The following is an 18,190-nucleotide window of genomic DNA, read 5'->3' as shown; positions in this document are numbered from 1 at the left end:
ATATAATATATATGTACTTAAATACAAAAATATAGCCTACAATACTATACAAAACGTTGAGTTTTTTCTTTTGGGATTAAATATTTTTTTAGAGCAGACTTAAAAATTATTTATTGTTACCGCATTTCTTAGTTTGGTGGGTAGCAAATTCAGGTATGTTGGTGCTCTATAGATGAAGCTGTTCTTAAAAGTTTCCGTTTTAGGGAAAGGGGCGACAAATTTCCTCTCACTGACACTTCGGGTACATCGATGATTTGGAATTCTGGCAAGACGCAGGGCAAGGTATTCCGGAGCAAGACCATTTGCAGACCTGTAGGCAAGGCAGCCCAGTTGTAGATGCATGCGATCTTGAACTGTATGAAGATTTTTAAATTAACATTTACAACACCTTAAAAGGTGTTGTAAATGTTAGTTCGTGGTGTGAGAGGATGAGCTTTAAAGATAATGCGAAGTGCTCTATTTTGAATGGTCTGTATTCGGTCAATATTCGATCTGATTCCCCAAACACTACATCAATGGTCAATGTGTGGGAGGATTATAGTGTTATAGAGGAGTATGGATGTGTGTTTATTAATGAAATGATCGAGCACGGGATAAGATGTAGATGGACAAGCCCAGTTTGGAACGGAGTTTATTTACATGAAAAGAAAAAGATAAATTTGAATCAATGTGAATGCCAAGATGTTTCTGTTTGTCAGTTTGTGATATTAAAAGTAGTGACTTTTATTTCTATTTTATATCACTGTGCTACACTGGTGCTAAATCGGGTCCACTTGAGCAGTTACCGTAGTACTATTTCTATTATTGAAGTTAATAAAGGCATAAATGGCGCTCCGTAGAGAAGTAGAGAATGCTCCAGTCGTCAGAATGACGCTCTGAATATACCTCAACAGGAGAGGGGGAACCAACAATGATGGCGGCCGGCCGTAAATGTGTTCAAAAACATTATTTAATATAAAAAATAATAATCTAATACGCCGTTCCGCAACCTATGGGTCGCGACCCATTGTTTGGGTCGCGAAAAAAATGTCTCCGATGCTGAAACTTATCAATAATAGGCTACACTGATCTAGACGGATGTGACTACAAAACTGATTACATTTTAATAGTCTTTTTACCAGTGTTGATGCGAGTAGCGTATCACCTTAGTATACACACACAAATTGGGAACTGATTACGGGCCGCTCGCCGTCGGGGCACATGGACACTTTTGGTGCATAGTGGTTCGTTGTTGGGGAATAGTGGGAATTCCCGTTTCCGAGGATAATCTTAATCACCTACGAGTTGGTTCTATGGCAATAGTTTTCTTTTAAAATTCAGCTTTACTTGTACAATGTACCGGATAGGCGCAACACAGGCGTATAGCAGTGCGTATTGCGTATGGCATATCTGATTGGTCGATTGCAGCAGATTGCAGCCACCATCTTGTTGGTTCCCTCTCTAGGAGAATAACTTTTTGAACTGCGATAACATTGTAGTTTGCCATCCAGCCTTCGGCTATATAATATCATTGGTTTAAATATATACTGTGATAACTCGATTTGAAAGAGTTGACCTTTTCCAATGTCTGTGAAGTTGGTTACTAGTTCCTAGTTCCTAGTTCCTTATTCAAATTCAATTAAAGAGACAGTCACAAATATTTTTAAAAACAGATTTTGATACGTAATAACTGTCTAATTGAGTTGTTATTGCATCAACATGTTAGCCTTGACCTCCTCTACTTCTTCCGGTCAAAGTTCATTAACATTTTATTCATTTACACCCTCTACGGCGAATAAGTAACTAGCTTTTACGAACGTTATAACACTTGACCTGCTTAATTTTTTCAAAATGTTTTGGTATGAATCGATCACCCTTGACCTACTCTACCATTTGCCACTCCAGTTCCGCAAACTTTTTTGCGTCTACGCCCTCCACGGCGAATAAGTAACTGGCTTTACGAACGTTATAACACTTGACCTACTTAATTTTTTCAAAATGTTTTGGTATGGATCGATCACCCTTGACCTACTTTACCATTTGCCACCCCAGTTCCGCGAACTTTTTTGCATCTACGCCCTGTACGGCGAATAAGTAACTGGCTTTTACGAACGTTATAACACTTGACCTACTTATTTTTTTCAAAATATTTTGGTATGAATCGATCACCCTTGACCTACTTTACCATTTGCCACCCCAGTTCCGCGAACTTTTTTGCATCTACGCCCTCTACGGCGAATAAGTAACTGGCTTTACGAATGTTATAACACTTGACCTACTTAATTTTTTCAAAATGTTTTGTTATGGATCGATCACCCTTGACCTACTTTAACATTTGCCACCCCAGTTCCGCGAACTTTTTTGCATCTACGCCCTCTACGGCGAATAAGTAACTGGCTTTTCGAACGTTATAACACTTGACCTACTTAATTTTTTCAAAATATTTTGGTATGAATCGATCACCCTTGACCTACTTTACCATTTGCCACCCCAGTTCCGCGAACTTTTTTGCATCTACGCCCTCTACGGCGAATAAGTAACTGGCTTTACGAACGTTATAACACTTGACCTACTTAATTTTTTCAAAATATTTTGGTATGAATCGATCACCCTTGACCTACTCTACCATTTGCCACCCCAGTTCCGCGAACTTTTTTGCGTCTACGCCCTCTACGGCGAATAAGTAACTAGCTTTTACGAACGTTTTACACTTTACCAACTTAATTTTTTCAAAATAGTTTTTGCATCTACGGCGAATAAGTAATTCGTTATGGGTAGATGACCCTTGACTACTTTACCATTTGCCAAACTAGTTCCGCAAACTTGTACATGTCCTTTTATGGCGAATTCATTTTAGTTTTGTTTTGACTTGTTACAACATGCAATTTTAAAAGATAATTTCTGAAGCAAACACAAATACAACAGTTTGGTTATAAGCGGTAACCACAAGTTATTATTCCGTTTTATTCATTACAACTTTTCAACACAAGTACAACACGACTACCTGAAATTAAAACAGCATTTAAAGTAGGCTCTATCGTAGTGTATATAAACTAGAACTAATAAATAACTTCTTACGTCAACATGTGACGACACACTGCATAGTTATTCAATACTGCCCACTTCATTAAATGTTATGCCGGGCTATTTTTTTTCGTTAATTACAACAGTTGCAATCGATCAAATGTAATATCTTTTTAAACGTGCTTACAGTACCCATTCTATAAAAGCACACAAACCAAATCTGAACTGACGTTTTTTTTAAATGTCATTACAGCAACTGTTACTCAAAAACAGCTTACCACCAAGCTCGGTGGTCTAGAGGTATGAACGCCAGGCTAGTGATCTGGAGGTCGTGGGTTCGAGTCCCACCCGAGAACTACTTGCGAATTTTTTCGCAAGTATTCTCAAATGTACTTAGTATAAAGTACAAATTACGTCAGAGTAGGGTAAAACATCTAATTAATCCTTTATTAATTAACAATTAAAAAGCGCACATTCTTCCCTGGGTGATGAAAGGTTTTAAAAACAATACAATAATTGTAATGTAACGAATGTAATGTTGAACTGTAAGTAGCTGAAATAATTTGTTATTTAAAAATTTAAATATGCCTATTACTACTCTTTCATAACTTATATAACATTATACAATAATTTCTTTCAAAACTGTCAAAAGCAATTTTTTTTCCATTGCATTTTGTTTCTCATGTTATGATGTAGGAAGATAATTGTATTTAAATGTTGCATCACATTAAGTTGTTTAAATGGTGTTCTTACGCATATGGTTTACGGCATAAATGTCTTTCATTATAAAATCTATAAATTACTAAATATTTCACCACTGTAGACCTAGAATGTTTGAACATTTAAAAATCACCCACATACAATGACATCATCTTACAGTACCCATCTATAAGCGCACAAAAAAAACAAAGCTGAACTAATGTTTTTTTTTCAAATGTCATTACAGCAACTTTTACTTAAAAACAGTTTACACTACCTTATAACAGCAAAATTAACATATTCATTAATACTGTTACCGTAATATTAACAATTAAAAAGCGCATACTATTCATTGAGTGATAATAGTTACGATAGGTCAAGGGTGATCGATTCATACCAAAATATTTTGAAAAAAATAAGTAGGTCAAGTGTTATAACGTTCGTAAAAGCCAGTTACTTATTCGCCGTTGAGGGCGTAGACGCAAAAAATTTCGCGGAACTGGGATGGCAAATGGTAGAGTAGGTCAAGGGTGATCGATCCATACCAAAATATTTTGAAAAAATTAAGTAGGTCAAGTGTTATAACGTTCGGAAAGCCAGTTACTTATTCGCCGTAGAGGACGTAGATGCATAAAAGTTCGCGGAACTGGGGTGGAAAACGATAGAGTAGGTCAAGGGTGATCGATCCATACCAAAACATTTTGAAAAAATTAAGTAGGTCAAGTGTTATAACGTTCGTAAAGCCAGTTACTTATTCGCCGTAGAGGGCGTAGACGCAAACAAGTTCGCGGAACTGGGGTGGCAAATGGTAAAGTAGGTCAAGGGTGATCGATCCATACCAAAACATTTTGAAAAAATTAAGTAGGTCAAGTGTTATAACATTCGTAAAGCCAGTTACTAATTCGCCGTAGAGGGCGTAGATGCAAAAAGGTTCGCGGAACTAGGGTGGAAAATGGTAGAGTAGGTCAAGGGTCATCGATCTATACCAAAATATTTTCAAAATATTAAGTAGGTCAAGTGTTATAACGTTTGTAAAAGCTAGTTACTTATTCGCTGTAGAGGGCGTAAATGCATACAAAGTTATTGAACTTTGACCTGAAGAAGTAGAGGAGGTCAAGGCTAACAAGTTGATGCAATAACAACTCAATTAGACAGTTATTACGTATTAAAATCTGTTTTTCTATATATTTGTGACTGTCCCTTTAATTGAATTTGAATAAGGAACTAGGAACTAGGAACTAGTAACCAACTTCACAGACATCCTTTTCCAGATGTTTTTGTAAAGTAATCGTTGATTGGCGGGAAGGCCATTATATAACAAATTATGTCCAATTGATTATGGCGTTTATTTTATGGGCGGTCCGTGATATAACGACCAGAGAGGGAGACCTAGATGAAGAATCGACCGGGGGATCGGCTTAAAAGCACACGTGTTGGATCCTTTCTCATCAGCCGACTCGAAGGTGCAGCACTGCAACCAGTTCTCTCTCCAAAATTTACATCTAAAAATCAGAAAATATGAAGGAGGCATATAAAGTTGGTTAGTGCATATCTATTATTAGTTTCCTAGTTTTGTTGGTAGTGTTTTAGAAAGGTTTATTATGTAATGTAGGCGGTTTGCCGCATTTGCAATAGAATAGGCCTGGCCTATTCTATTGCAAATGCGGCAAAATTATTTTTTGGAATAGCCTGCACTATCTACTAGCCTCTAGGGCTAGGCCTACTAGCTAGTACGAGTACCTATGCTAGTACGAGGTAGGCCTAGTTAGTAGTAGGCCTAGTGATTGCGTTTAAAACGCGTAAATTACATCAAATCAGTTAAAGCACGTCAAATTCGTTAACAAACATGCATGAAATTACTTTCGCCGATTGTGGAAGGTATTTTGTGAGGATTTAAAATGTGTCAAATGAAATCCGTTAAAAACGTGTTAATTTGGTTAAAAACGTGTCAAATCCATGAAAACGTTTCAAATTCATTAACGGAAAAACATACATGAAAAATTGCTAATCAAAATGTTGACTTTTGGCTACACAATTTATAATTTGATTAGTCGTTATTATGGCTATGCAAAAATTTTGAATGAAAATATTCCCTGATCTATTCAATTTTTTTATAGGAAAATATATTTTTTGACTGTATCCCCCGATCGCTTGCACACACAGTCATTGTATGGTTTGATAGTAGTGTGGCATCTGTGTCTGTTGCTTGATTTCACTTTAGTTCACGCACCATAGGCAACACTACTTTTCATTTCCTTCCATCTTTCCTACACAGTCTCATTTAATTTCCTAACTGTATAATAAAAAGTAATATAAATCAGAAACAAATTAAAATAGTCAGGCAGATTTTCAAGCCAAACATACAGTATACTAATAGGTTGATTGGGTGACATCTCTACACCATTTACTTAACATTATATAAAATATATTAAAGGACGAAAAAAGTGTAATTAATATTTTGTAAATTCTTGGCAACAGCACAATAAAGTTTTACACTGGTAAGTAGGTAGGTATCCAGTCACTGGCATAGAAGCCATATATATTAATTAGTTACAATGAATCAGCAAAATAATATGCACCGCTGAACATGTGATAGCTTACGTCTATTCAATGTTCCTGTACCTTTTTAAACACTTTTGGTTCAAAATAGATTTATTTTGTAAATTCAAATGTGTTTGTATCACATTAAATGAAGAAAAGGTCTTAAAAAAAATGTTCTTATATTATAATTTTTTGTGGGGTTTATGTTGGGAGGGGAATTGAGGGTGTGGTAAGATTTTCAAGCAGTAGGGCATATGAATGCGGTGTGGTGCCAGTTTCTGGTATAGGTGTATAGTATTATTTAAAGCTGGAGAAAGCAAACCTATTTTAATTAAAGCTGAGACTTCATTTGTCCATCAAGGCATATAGTCATGCATTGTAATAGTATTGAATGAATGAATATAATCTGGTTTGATCTAGTTCTGTATGCTGACAAATGCCACATGTTGATTTTTTTTTATTCAATTGAATGCATGACTTACTAATCACTTACTGATTGAATTTGGAAATTTCAAGTCTCACCCATTTGAAGCCTGAAATATCAGTATTTGTTATTTCAACCAATTATGTAAACTGTATACCGAAATTTAAATATTTTATCATTTAAAAAATCATTACAAAATCATGTCATGACCTATAAGAATATAATTTTGTTTCAAGATTTTATTCTACTATAATAAAAGAGAATATTCCATTAAATGGTTAATCCTCTAATTTCTTGAAATTTACAATGCATGTGTGGTGCCTTGGTTTTTACTATTGGTTACCTACAATCATTTTAAGTGAATTTAATTGCACATTATTTAAAAGTATACCTTAAATGATCATTGAATAAATCAATCCAAATAATGTTTAGCTTCCAAGGATGATTGAACCTAGAAAGGCATTGCACTAACAAAATTAAAGCAATTTAGGCCAGCTAGGCCTGTACCTGGATGTGGTGCTGTAACCTGCAAGCATTTTCCAGAACTGAATTATATAGTATTGAATTAATTGTATTTTGTATCTACTCAATGGCCCTTTTTTCGCGCCACGAAGGCAGATATATTCTCAGCTGAAGCATTAAGAAGCAGTACCACACGTGAAGCTATAGTTACTACAGCTTGACAGAATGAAGTATATGTAAATTTGAAGTATATATCTGTACTGTAGTAACTGTAGTATTATATTTTATTTATTGAATGTTATGTTTAAAAAATATCTGTACAAATATTATTACTTTATAATAACACAAATTATACAACAACATTTTACAATCATATTCCGATACCGAGTCTACCATTAGTTGTCTTTATGAAGTACAAATGTGACCTCTGTTCTAGTCGTCATCAGCTCAACATCTTTAAATAAATTTTTAAAAACAATGATGTATAATAAGTTTGAAATATTTCAATTTCGGCAAAGTACAGAAACCTGGAATTTGGTATTTAAAAATAGATCATGCATATTTAGTGCAAAATGTGGGCTAGTGAAATTGCTTGCCATAGACTAGAGATGGTAACACATTAGAACTTATTAAAGAGAAAACAAATACATTTGACTTACTACAGAGTAACATAGTGAGGAAAATTCTTTTGAGTTGTATCCTTATTGGTATCCACATAAATGGCTAAGCTGGCTTTTCTCCACTAGGCCTAGTCTACAGTGCTGCAGGGACCCGATTATCCCAGTCTGCCTGCTACTATATATGCATGTATTATATTCTAGGCCTACAGTAGTAGCCCTAAAAAATCCCAGGTTGAGTTAATTAAATTAATTAACCTTCCTGTTATTACAAAAGGGTCATTCCATGTCAAATCAACCAGATTTTTAAAAAGTTCCTGCTCCACCGTCTTGGATTTTGACGAAACTTCTCAAAATTGATCCAGTATGTGAAAAACCAACTCAACAAAAAAATTAACCATATACGATATGTGGTTTCCGAGATATTGCAATTTCCTCGGACTTTGGAAGCTTATAACTCTGGATTGGTAATAGCTATCAAGCTCAAACTTGGAATTCCAACTTATTTCTGGCCATATTATAGAAATATGTTTTGAGATTAACTCTTATCACTTCCCTTTTAAAGTTATCTGCACTCAAACTAGCCATTTCGTTTAACAACGCCGATTTTTTTAAATTTTCGGGGTCAACCTGTGTCCATATGAATGGGTAGATACATTTCATATTGCAAATATATTATCTATGGATAGTTGTCTATAGCCACAAAGAAGCACAGGCTGATTAAATGAACAGAAATGGAATAATATGTATTCAAAGTTGGGATCAGATCTAAAAAAGTGAAAAACGCCTATATTTCTTATTAACTGTCTATTTTGCACTACATATTATATTTAAAATAACCGTCTAGGCCTACTTACCGACTAATTAACAGCTAAGCTTTACTTATAGTCATACGATCAAGGGAAACCCCTAGTCGCGTTGTTGCATGTTTGTTGTAAGATCAGATCTCGACTGTGTTAATGCTCATTAACATATCATGCATATGTATGAGTTAGCTCTACCGGCCTAATATTTTAGCTGATGAGTCAGGGCTATAGCTAGTGTACAATGTTCGTACAATGCCTCTGTTTACCAGAAAAGCCTACAAACTAAGCCTCTAGGGAATGTGTCTTTAATATAATATTCTTTATATTTTCAACAGCTGATTTATCCCTGGCCGATTGGGGTCGCAAGGAGATGACCCTGGCAGAGAAGGAAATGCCTGGTCTGATGGAGATGAGAACAAGACACGGCCCTTCCAAGCCATTGAAGGGGGCGCGCATAGCTGGTTGTCTGCACATGACCATCCAAACAGCAGTGCTCATTGAGACCCTAACAGAACTTGGAGCTGAGGTAGTATTTAATTTATTATGCGTCATTAGATTGAGTGAACATGCACACGACGGTCACGTCCGCATGGGTCGTAGTCAATTAAATTTGTTGAAAATCTGTTTGATATTCATTTAATTGTTTTTCTGTGTTTTTCCTGTGTGCGATTCCTCATGCTTTTAATCAGGAAAATATTTACAGTATTTATTTTGTTGTTTAATTCAAGCTCCATTTTCGCCAACTTGTCTTGTACCAGGCGTCTCTTTGTTATTTCCATATGATGGAGTTTCTGTAGACTGCACAGACGTTACACGAAACCACTATATATAGCCTATTTATTTTTAATTATTGCATGTCATACGCTGCACAAACAGCAGCTAACGGTTGGCTATTTACCGGGATTGGCTATCTTTATGTAGGGATTTATTTTTTCAGATTTAAAAAAACATATAGTATATTTGATGAACGACGTCTTTTCAAAATCAAATATTTATGCATTATGCATTTTAATTAGATGCTGCCTATTTAATGTAGTTTTACATTTTTACCCTTCTTAATAAACTTTCCCTGGTGCAGTGCGTGAGTAGAGTAAACAAAATAACATACAGGAAATGGTAGAGTCTATTTAACAGGGATTTAGTTACACACGCACTGCTGACTCTACAGGGCTGTGTATTATATCTGGATGGTAATTTCTCCTGATAATTGTAGGAATCACTGTGTATGTATGATTGAATGTTTTGATCGTCTAACATACAACATAATTTTTTCTTACAGTGATTTAGCCATCTAAATATCTTTACAGTAGGGTTAACTATGATCAAGTTTTGACAGGGATAAATTTCCAAAAATGTTTTACCATTACAATTTACATTTCAATTTTATATTCAAATGGCTAAAAAAAATCATTTTCAAGGCTAAATAAAAAAAAGTGAACTTTTGGCAAATAAACTGAATTGGCTAAAAAAAATATTTTGACTTTCGCAAAATGGCTAAACAAAATTAAATTTTAGTGCTAGCCCAGGCAATAATCTTGAGTCTTAGTGCTAAATATGCGAGTCCGTTTCTTTGCTAAATTGTTATGTGGATTTCTTATCTTTTATCTTTAACAGGTCCAATGGTCTAGCTGTAATGTATTCTCCACACAGGACCATGCCGCTGCCGCCATCGCTAAGACCGGTGTCCCAGTGTACGCATGGAAAGGAGAGACAGACGAAGAGTATATCTGGTGTATTGAACAAACATTGGTGTTCGCAGATGGCAAACCATTGAACATGATCTTGGATGATGGTGGTGACCTTACAAATATTGTCCATGACAAGTATCCACAGTATATTTCAGGTAAGATGGTGTTGCTTTAAGTCCCAAGCAACGGCTTAGCCAGCAGGCCAAAGATGGCCGATTTTATCAAGACAGCCTTTCCCATTAGGGCTAGTTTAAATGGCATTTCTCAATGATAGTACACACGATGTTCCACTGTTAAACTGGCTATACCAATACTGAGCGACTAAAAACTGCTTTTTATTGCATTAGTCACTGTACTGTAAGTGTAATGTAATCATGATACCAGAATATTCATTACGTTTAGATATGTTGGTTCAATCATTGGTGGCACATTGTTTCTCTATTCATTGTTGTTCTCTCGTTCAGCAAACGCATTTAAAGGTCCTTTGACGCCTTGAAATAGAAAAAAAAACCTGTTTTAGGGAAAAGATCCTATATTTTAAAGCAAGAAGCAGGTTACAACACACAGTGAAGTGTGATGAATGTGCCTGATTGAGATGTATTGTATGATTATATTCATCCTCAAATTGAGGTGTGGTTGGGCTGGTGGACTCTCTTATTTATAGTTGTTCAATGTTGGTCACTGACACAGCTGAGTGTACAGGCTTCGGCTTGGTCAAGGAGAACCATATTTTAGGCTGAGAAATAACAAGTTTGCGAAAACGCTGCTTTAAATCATATAGAGAATCTATTCAAATATTAAGTAAGGCCACAACCAACATTTAGATCAGTCATTGGTTGGAAGACAAAACCCCAATTCAGTTGGAGACATAATTAAGACATTAGTTTTATTTGGGCAAATCAATAGAACGTGCGAATTACCTGAAATAAATAATAATAAAATAAGAATCTAAGAAAATAATTAGCTAATTTTGTTTATATTTTCAATTTTATTGTTGATTGTCCAACCATACTTGTGGGTTTTAGGGAATGTGCTACTTTGTACATGATTGTTACATAAATACAAATACATTTTGGCTAAAATGTATATTATTCTACAGGAATCAAAGGCCTATCAGAAGAAACCACTACTGGTGTTCACAACCTGTACAAGAGGATGAAAGAAGGAACTCTTAAGCTGCCATCGATGAATGTCAATGACTCTGTCACCAAGGTCATCTTTCAGATACAATTCTCTTTACTTTACTGGGAAAATATGAAAACAATTAATGGCGGATGCTGTAATATATGGAAGTCGGGGTTAAGGGTCACACCATTCCCAGTTTGAACTCCTGAAATTCATTTAAAGACTATCCAACCAGTGAATTTATGCAGATTCATTTGTGTTGGGTTTTTGTTACCACCCATACCAGCTCCACTTTTTCAAGTGTTAACTTACAACATAAGTTAAGCTCTGTACATATTGCATTTTTCAAATAATATACTGTAATACAATATTTTCAATGGTATTCTGTCACATTTGTTTTGTAGAGCAAGTTTGACAATTTGTATGGTTGCCGTGAGTCGCTTTGTGATGGCATCAAGCGTGCCACTGACATCATGTTGGCAGGTAAACTATGCTGTGTTGCTGGATACGGTGATGTTGGCAAGGGTAGTGCCCAGTCTCTTAGAGGATTTGGAGCCAGAGTTCTCATCACTGAAATTGATCCAATTAATGCATTGCAAGCTGCCATGGAAGGTACCGTATAAAGTACATCTCAAATTATTACATTTCAGCTTTTCATAACATCAATAACAAAAAATGCAACGAAATACCATGCTTGTAAAAAAAGTTCAAGTAACTTGGTATCCATCCAAAAGGACCATGTCATTGTAGTATTATCAAGGGCACTCTGAATGATTCCACACTATGGTTTAAGTGATAGGCCAATTGTCTAGAAGCAAACAAACTATGGCTGTTAAGATGTGATAAAAGCTGATTAGATGCCACACTTTTGATGACCTTTCCAATGACTGGAAGATCGGAAGTGGTTCGACAATTAGAAAAAGATCTTCAGGTTTTTTCAACAGGAGTGTAATACATGAGGCATGCTTCAGGGATGATGGAAATATACCTGAACTCAATGAAGTATTGACAATTTTAGGAACAATTTAATACGAAGTTGGTCAAATGTTCAATCAATGGTAAAAAGATACTGCCTGACCAGTATCCACATGTTTGTTGTATGTTGACTGGCTGTGGTTGCTACATTATTTATTTAAAGAATTTTTATGCAATATCGCAATTCCAGCATTCAATTGTTGTTTCCAATTTGTAACATGTTTATAACAATGATGAACACCCTGCAATCCGATAATTAGCTTGTAGGATCACGATAAAAATAGTGTGCAATCTTCCTATGCATGGACTCATGAAGGGTTACTCAATGGAAACAAAGCAATAATTCATACCTGTACTGTATACCTATTTCGTAATTTTCTTGCAGGCCGTAAGGGCAGTCAATTGAATATTGTGGTAGAAATGAGGGATTTTATGGTTTCAATGTATAACTAAAAGGAAATGCTTTGTGTTGTTAGGTTATGAGGTAACAACAATGGAAGATGCTGCTTCAAGAGCAAGTGTGTTTGTCACCACCACCGGCTGCAAGGATATCATAACCAAGAGGCATTTTGAGAGCATGAAGGATGATTCCATCGTATGTAATATTGGACACTTTGACATCGAACTTGATGTTGACTGGTTGGAAAAGAACTGTGCAGAGAAGATAACCATTAAGCCACAGGTATATTGAATGTTATGCAACACCTAAATAAATTCCTATGATTTGATTGTGGATCATATGGCGTGCAATAGTATGCACTATTCAGTGCTTGCAGAATTGCCTGCAATTTAAAAATGTTGGGCATTTAGAATAGCAAGGAAGACTTTCCAGTTATATATGGACTGTGTGGTAGGAGAGGTAAGCCCTAGGTTTGTTTTTGCAAGTTATCCATTCTAGAGTACAAGATGAATCCTACCATACCAGCTGCTTGATTCCTATGAACTCCAGATAAGCATTATGTTTATGAAATTCCTGGTTTTGAGCGACAGCAGTTACATCCTAGGGATAGTGCTTAGTTTACAATCATTCGGAGAGCCGCGTTGGGAATTATGACCGTTAGTACAAAAATTTCAACCTGTCATAATGTCATTAATTTTAGAAGCCCTCTCTCGACACAGAAGCATCAATGTTTCGCATGAAAACATTAGCCACTTGTGTTTACTTTAATAAACATTAGTGGGCAAAAAAATAAGCATATATGGAAAGATCAGTTCCTTATATGTATAAGATGTATAATTTGTTGCCAGTGATGGTTTCTTTCCAAAGTTTGTGTGCAGCCGTCAAAGTTTTTTAACAGGTCTTTGTTTACAAATTTTAAATTAGTGGGATTTGCATCTTTGCATTTTTATCATATTGAAATATCTAATATCAAAATTATACCAATTTTTTAAGTGTACTAAAATTGCAAAAATTCACCCTCAAATGAATGAAATCAATGATGACCAACACGGCTTCCCGACTGCAATTTACTGCTGTTTATACAAAAATTTTAAATATGGAATGCAATTTGTAAATCATAATATTAATTAATATATATAAAAATAATAATCATGGCTACTAACTAATTAAAACTCCAATTACCAATGTTCAATTCTAGAAATTGCTATAAAAAAACATTAAAAATAAAAAAAAGTTAAAAGACCAACCTTAAGAGTAAGACCAACAATTTTAAGATTCTGCCAGAAGTAGTACTTTTTTCGTGTACTAAAAAAAAATGCTTGCATACAAATTACAAAATTGATTCTGAACATAAAATCCAACAGTGCCGTCTATATTTAAATCAATGGCAACATTCAACTCTTGTAGTGACGGAAATTTTGGAGAGATATACATACTTTAGACCAAAAAAACATTTAAATTAGCTTTTATATCATTTTATGATTTTGCAAGAACTAGAATCAAACAAAGTTACGGTACACATTAATAATTTTAGGCCAAAAACTCAACTCTAATTAACTGGAACTATGTTTCTGACAAACGTATTGTTCTATTTGTAACAAAATCACTACAATATGTTACTTATTAGTAGACTCTAAAATTGACATGTTAGTTATTACCGAGTCTTGGTTAAGCGATGGAATTTCTTCGATTAGCGAGGAGTGCACACCTGACGGGCGTCAAGGAGACGTGAGAGGTGGCGGAATAGTGATTATATAGAAGTCTGAACTTTTGTTTGTTTGTGTCATCGCCTTAACGCATGAATTAAATCGTTTCAGCACGCTTGTATGACAGATCTTGCCAAGTCTTTTAGATTGATTGCCGATTACCGCCCTCCCCCCACCCTCACAGGTCTAAAACCGTCGCAGTTTATTGACGAATTTGCCAAATTTCTGCGAGAAATCAATGGCCTACCAGGTCCCTTGTTGTAAAGTTGCGCGAAAAAAACCTGAATGCAAATGGAGAAAAACAAAATCTGTTTTTTAGAACAGCACAAAAGTGTATGTGATTTAATTAAATTAGAGAAAACAAAAGTTTTCAAATCTGTCTTTTTAGAAAGCAATTCGAGAGAAATGTTCTCTATAAATTGTTAGGAAAATCTAAACGTAGTTTACCATTGTGTAATTCATAATATCATAAATCACTATGTCAATAGTTTGCTGACTATTTTAAAAATAAAGTAGTTAATAGCACGCATAGATGATCGCGTGATCAATGATGGCCTTGCCCTTCCCCCTGTAGAAATGTCAACCAATGTTTGCTTAGAAACTTTCCCACCCGTGGAGGTTAAAGACATACTCACAGTTATTAACAAGATCCCAAACAAAACAATTTAACTTAAACTACCTTATACAGCCTAAAGGCCAATTTACACAAATGAGCGGTCCTGTTTCAGCTGCGAAAAAGTATTTGAATAAATTACCCCACAGGACAAATTTACAATAACCGGTTAAATGCAGCCTAAAAATAACCATTACAAACAGTTAGAACGATGCGAAATAGCGATATTTGATTTGACCTTGAGTCAATTGCACTATAGTAACGTTTGAATTCACTGCCATTCACAGATTTAAACAGTTGGGAGTAGTACAGTCGATATAACATTATATGAATGCTATGCAGCAGAAATAAACTCATACATTTTACACTGGTGTAATAACCAATAACTCGCATGTCAAAAACGACCATCCAGTATTCAGTAATTAGATTTAAACATGTAATTTACATATAGGTTGATCGCTACAAGTTGGCAAATGGACGCCACATCCTTCTCTTGGCTTCTGGACGACTGGTCAATCTTGGCTGTGCTACTGGACATCCTAGCTTTGTCATGTCCGCTTCATTCACTAACCAAGTGCTGGCTCAAATTGAGATGTGGACCAACCCTGACAACTATAAAATTGGTGTACATGTCCTACCAAAGAAGGTAAGGTGTAACTGTTTTCCACCCTATATTTAAAAAGCTACACGTTTTCAGATTATTATAAAAGTATTCTTAATTTATAACCACATCTTTATTTACTGGTTCGAAGATCTTTCTTTCCTACACTTGTAATACTTAATTAAGTCATTCATAAAATTTAGAATTCGTAAAATTTGGATTTGTGGTTGATGAATTTTATGGATGAGATCTTGTAAATGGATGTAATCGATGCAATTGTCAACCCTAGTACTTTTCTCTTTCTTCCTTGTCTTAGTAGTTATGTGCAATTTTTAATTTCAGTTGGATGAGGAAGTTGCTCGCCTCCACCTTGATCACCTTGATGTAAAGTTGACCAAATTGTCGGAGTCACAGAGCAAGTATCTTGATATACCAGTGAAAGGACCATACAAATCTGACATGTACCGTTACTAAGCAACGCTATAAACGAAGCACAAGTCCTGAAATGTCTGTAATTGTCCATGTTTTATTAACCTTATATGTACCAAACATGAACCTTAAAATGAGTTACGTTAAGCCAATCATCAGTTTGTTTTCAATCTGTTTAAAGATTAAAACAATTTGATTTCAATAATAATTGTATTGTCAATAACATGGTTTCAAATAATTGGTTGTAAACAAAATTAATTTGTTAAAAATATCATTAAATAAAAATTAAACTGTAGTGTTAGTGGGTCTTTAATTGTTTTTATGCACAATTTTGGGAAATTATATCTTTAGGTACTGCTGCTTTTTTGTACACCTCGGAGTATTAAAATATATACCAGCTGAATTCGGCTAAGATTTACTTTATGTCTATCTTTTGTATAAATTGTATACCAGCATGCAATATACCTATCTACTCTATTTTGCTGTAGTCCTCACTGCCTGTGTGCTACAAGAGAATTATTGGCTAATAATCTGCTGGGTTGCTATTACAATTATTCTTCTGTACAAGTCCACCCTTTTACTACACATACACATACTGCTGGTGCTGCTGCACACCTTCTACATGACATTTTCCACCATACAGTTTTGACACCGACTGACAGTTGCATTCTGGGTACTAATGGCTTCATAACCAAGACCAGGGATAGGTTGCTATAAAATAGTCTTAACTGATTATCAGATAAACGGTCTTACTAATATGCTATAAAACAGTAAGCTAAGGCTGTGAACAGTAACAATTTGAGGGCTCACTTTATACATAGAATACCAAATAAGACATTCGTCACACTTGCTCAGTCCACAATCAATCCTAAAACAGTACGTATATTTTTGCACAAAATCTATTTTCAATATAACATCATTGGTATGTGATCTATCACAGAAAACTTGTTCAATGCGTGTTGTATTTCATGATCATGATACCAAGACCTAATAATATCCATAAAAACACTGTTTTAAGACTTTTTTGAGTGTAGGCTTGAAGGTTAGACCGCGGTATAGCAATGGTGATTGTTACGGCACGACTGAGACCATTCACCTCTCGCATTACATAATTACATGGTGTGTTCTGAAAAAGTTTACACAAAAATTATAATCTACAGGAAACATTTTCAGTTGGAATATATAAGTTGTATCTGAAACTGAAGTTTGTGTAACTATAAAGAGTATTTTTAACTATAACAAGTGTATAAAATAAATAAATAGAATTAATTCATACATTGAAGTCGTAGTTCAAAAAATCGCACTCCCGTCTACTCAATCTACTCTATTTTTTCAAACACCATTTTTCACCATCACAGCACCATAAACAAAAAGCTGAATTGTGGTTGGCTTAAAGTTAGAATTAAGGTTTGATTACGGTACGGCTACTATGGAAAGCCAAACCCGCCAAAAATACATACTACTGTTATACATATCATCCACCAATAATTCATTCGTACACAAATCAAGCCATCCGTTCTTATCTCATGCAGTTCAATGAAAATAAACATTCACAATCACCTAATACCGTATCTACACCATCCAATACAGTGTGTGACCATCTACCACTAGCCCAAACGACAATATGCCAAATAATCTACTTATAACATAATCTAATCATAATCTAACTAGTCTATGATGATGACGCATACTGTAGGTAACCAACCACGGCGTTACATTTTTTACGTATGTACACAATAGGTGTGCCTACGCGGTTGTCTGGCGGTGTACTTTGTTTTTTTCCATTCAGTTGTAATTGTCGCCCGAGCTCCAGCTCGCTGTATGAGTACGATACACGCGTCAATATCATGTTACATCCAGGGGCCAAAATGATTTATTTTACAGGTGAAAATAGGCAATTCATTCGCAAACTCTTTATTTACAGACACGTATTGCTCGATGATAGTTGTAACAGTAACAGTATGTCTTTTCTTTTGTTTAATCTCGGACGACAATTACAACTGAATCGAAAAAACAGGACATTTCGAGAGGCGCCAAAGTTATAACATTGCCGTTCATTCCAGGGGCCGGGTGATTTAAGATTTAAAGTTAATATAATTTA

At 35.2% G+C, this 18,190-nt stretch overlaps 1 protein-coding gene and 1 non-coding gene across 2 annotated transcripts; both read left to right on the top strand.

The window, feature by feature from the left end:
• Positions 1 to 3,286: 3,286 nt before the first annotated feature.
• Trnat-agu (transfer RNA threonine (anticodon AGU)) lies at positions 3,287 to 3,361 on the top strand. The gene has a single exon. It is a non-coding gene; the product is annotated as a tRNA-Thr (tRNA).
• Positions 3,362 to 5,088: 1,727 nt separating this feature from the next.
• Positions 5,089 to 16,494, top strand: LOC144850221 (adenosylhomocysteinase A-like). The gene is made up of 8 exons (XM_078707456.1): positions 5,089 to 5,242; positions 8,888 to 9,078; positions 10,167 to 10,395; positions 11,340 to 11,452; positions 11,770 to 11,977; positions 12,817 to 13,022; positions 15,511 to 15,705; positions 16,003 to 16,494. The coding sequence occupies exons 1-8, from the start codon at positions 5,221 to 5,223 to the stop codon at positions 16,132 to 16,134; spliced, it is 1,296 nt and encodes a 431-aa protein (XP_078563582.1). The 5' UTR covers positions 5,089 to 5,220; the 3' UTR covers positions 16,135 to 16,494.
• The last annotated feature ends 1,696 nt before the right edge of the window (positions 16,495 to 18,190 follow it).

The sequence above is a fragment of the Antedon bifida genome, chromosome 8 (assembly GCF_963402885.1).
Source record: "Antedon bifida chromosome 8, ecAntBifi1.1, whole genome shotgun sequence".
NCBI classification, from domain to species: Eukaryota; Metazoa; Echinodermata; class Crinoidea; order Comatulida; family Antedonidae; genus Antedon; species Antedon bifida.
The sequence above is the reverse complement of the archived record's forward strand: the minus strand, read 5'-3'. Positions and strand labels throughout refer to the sequence as shown.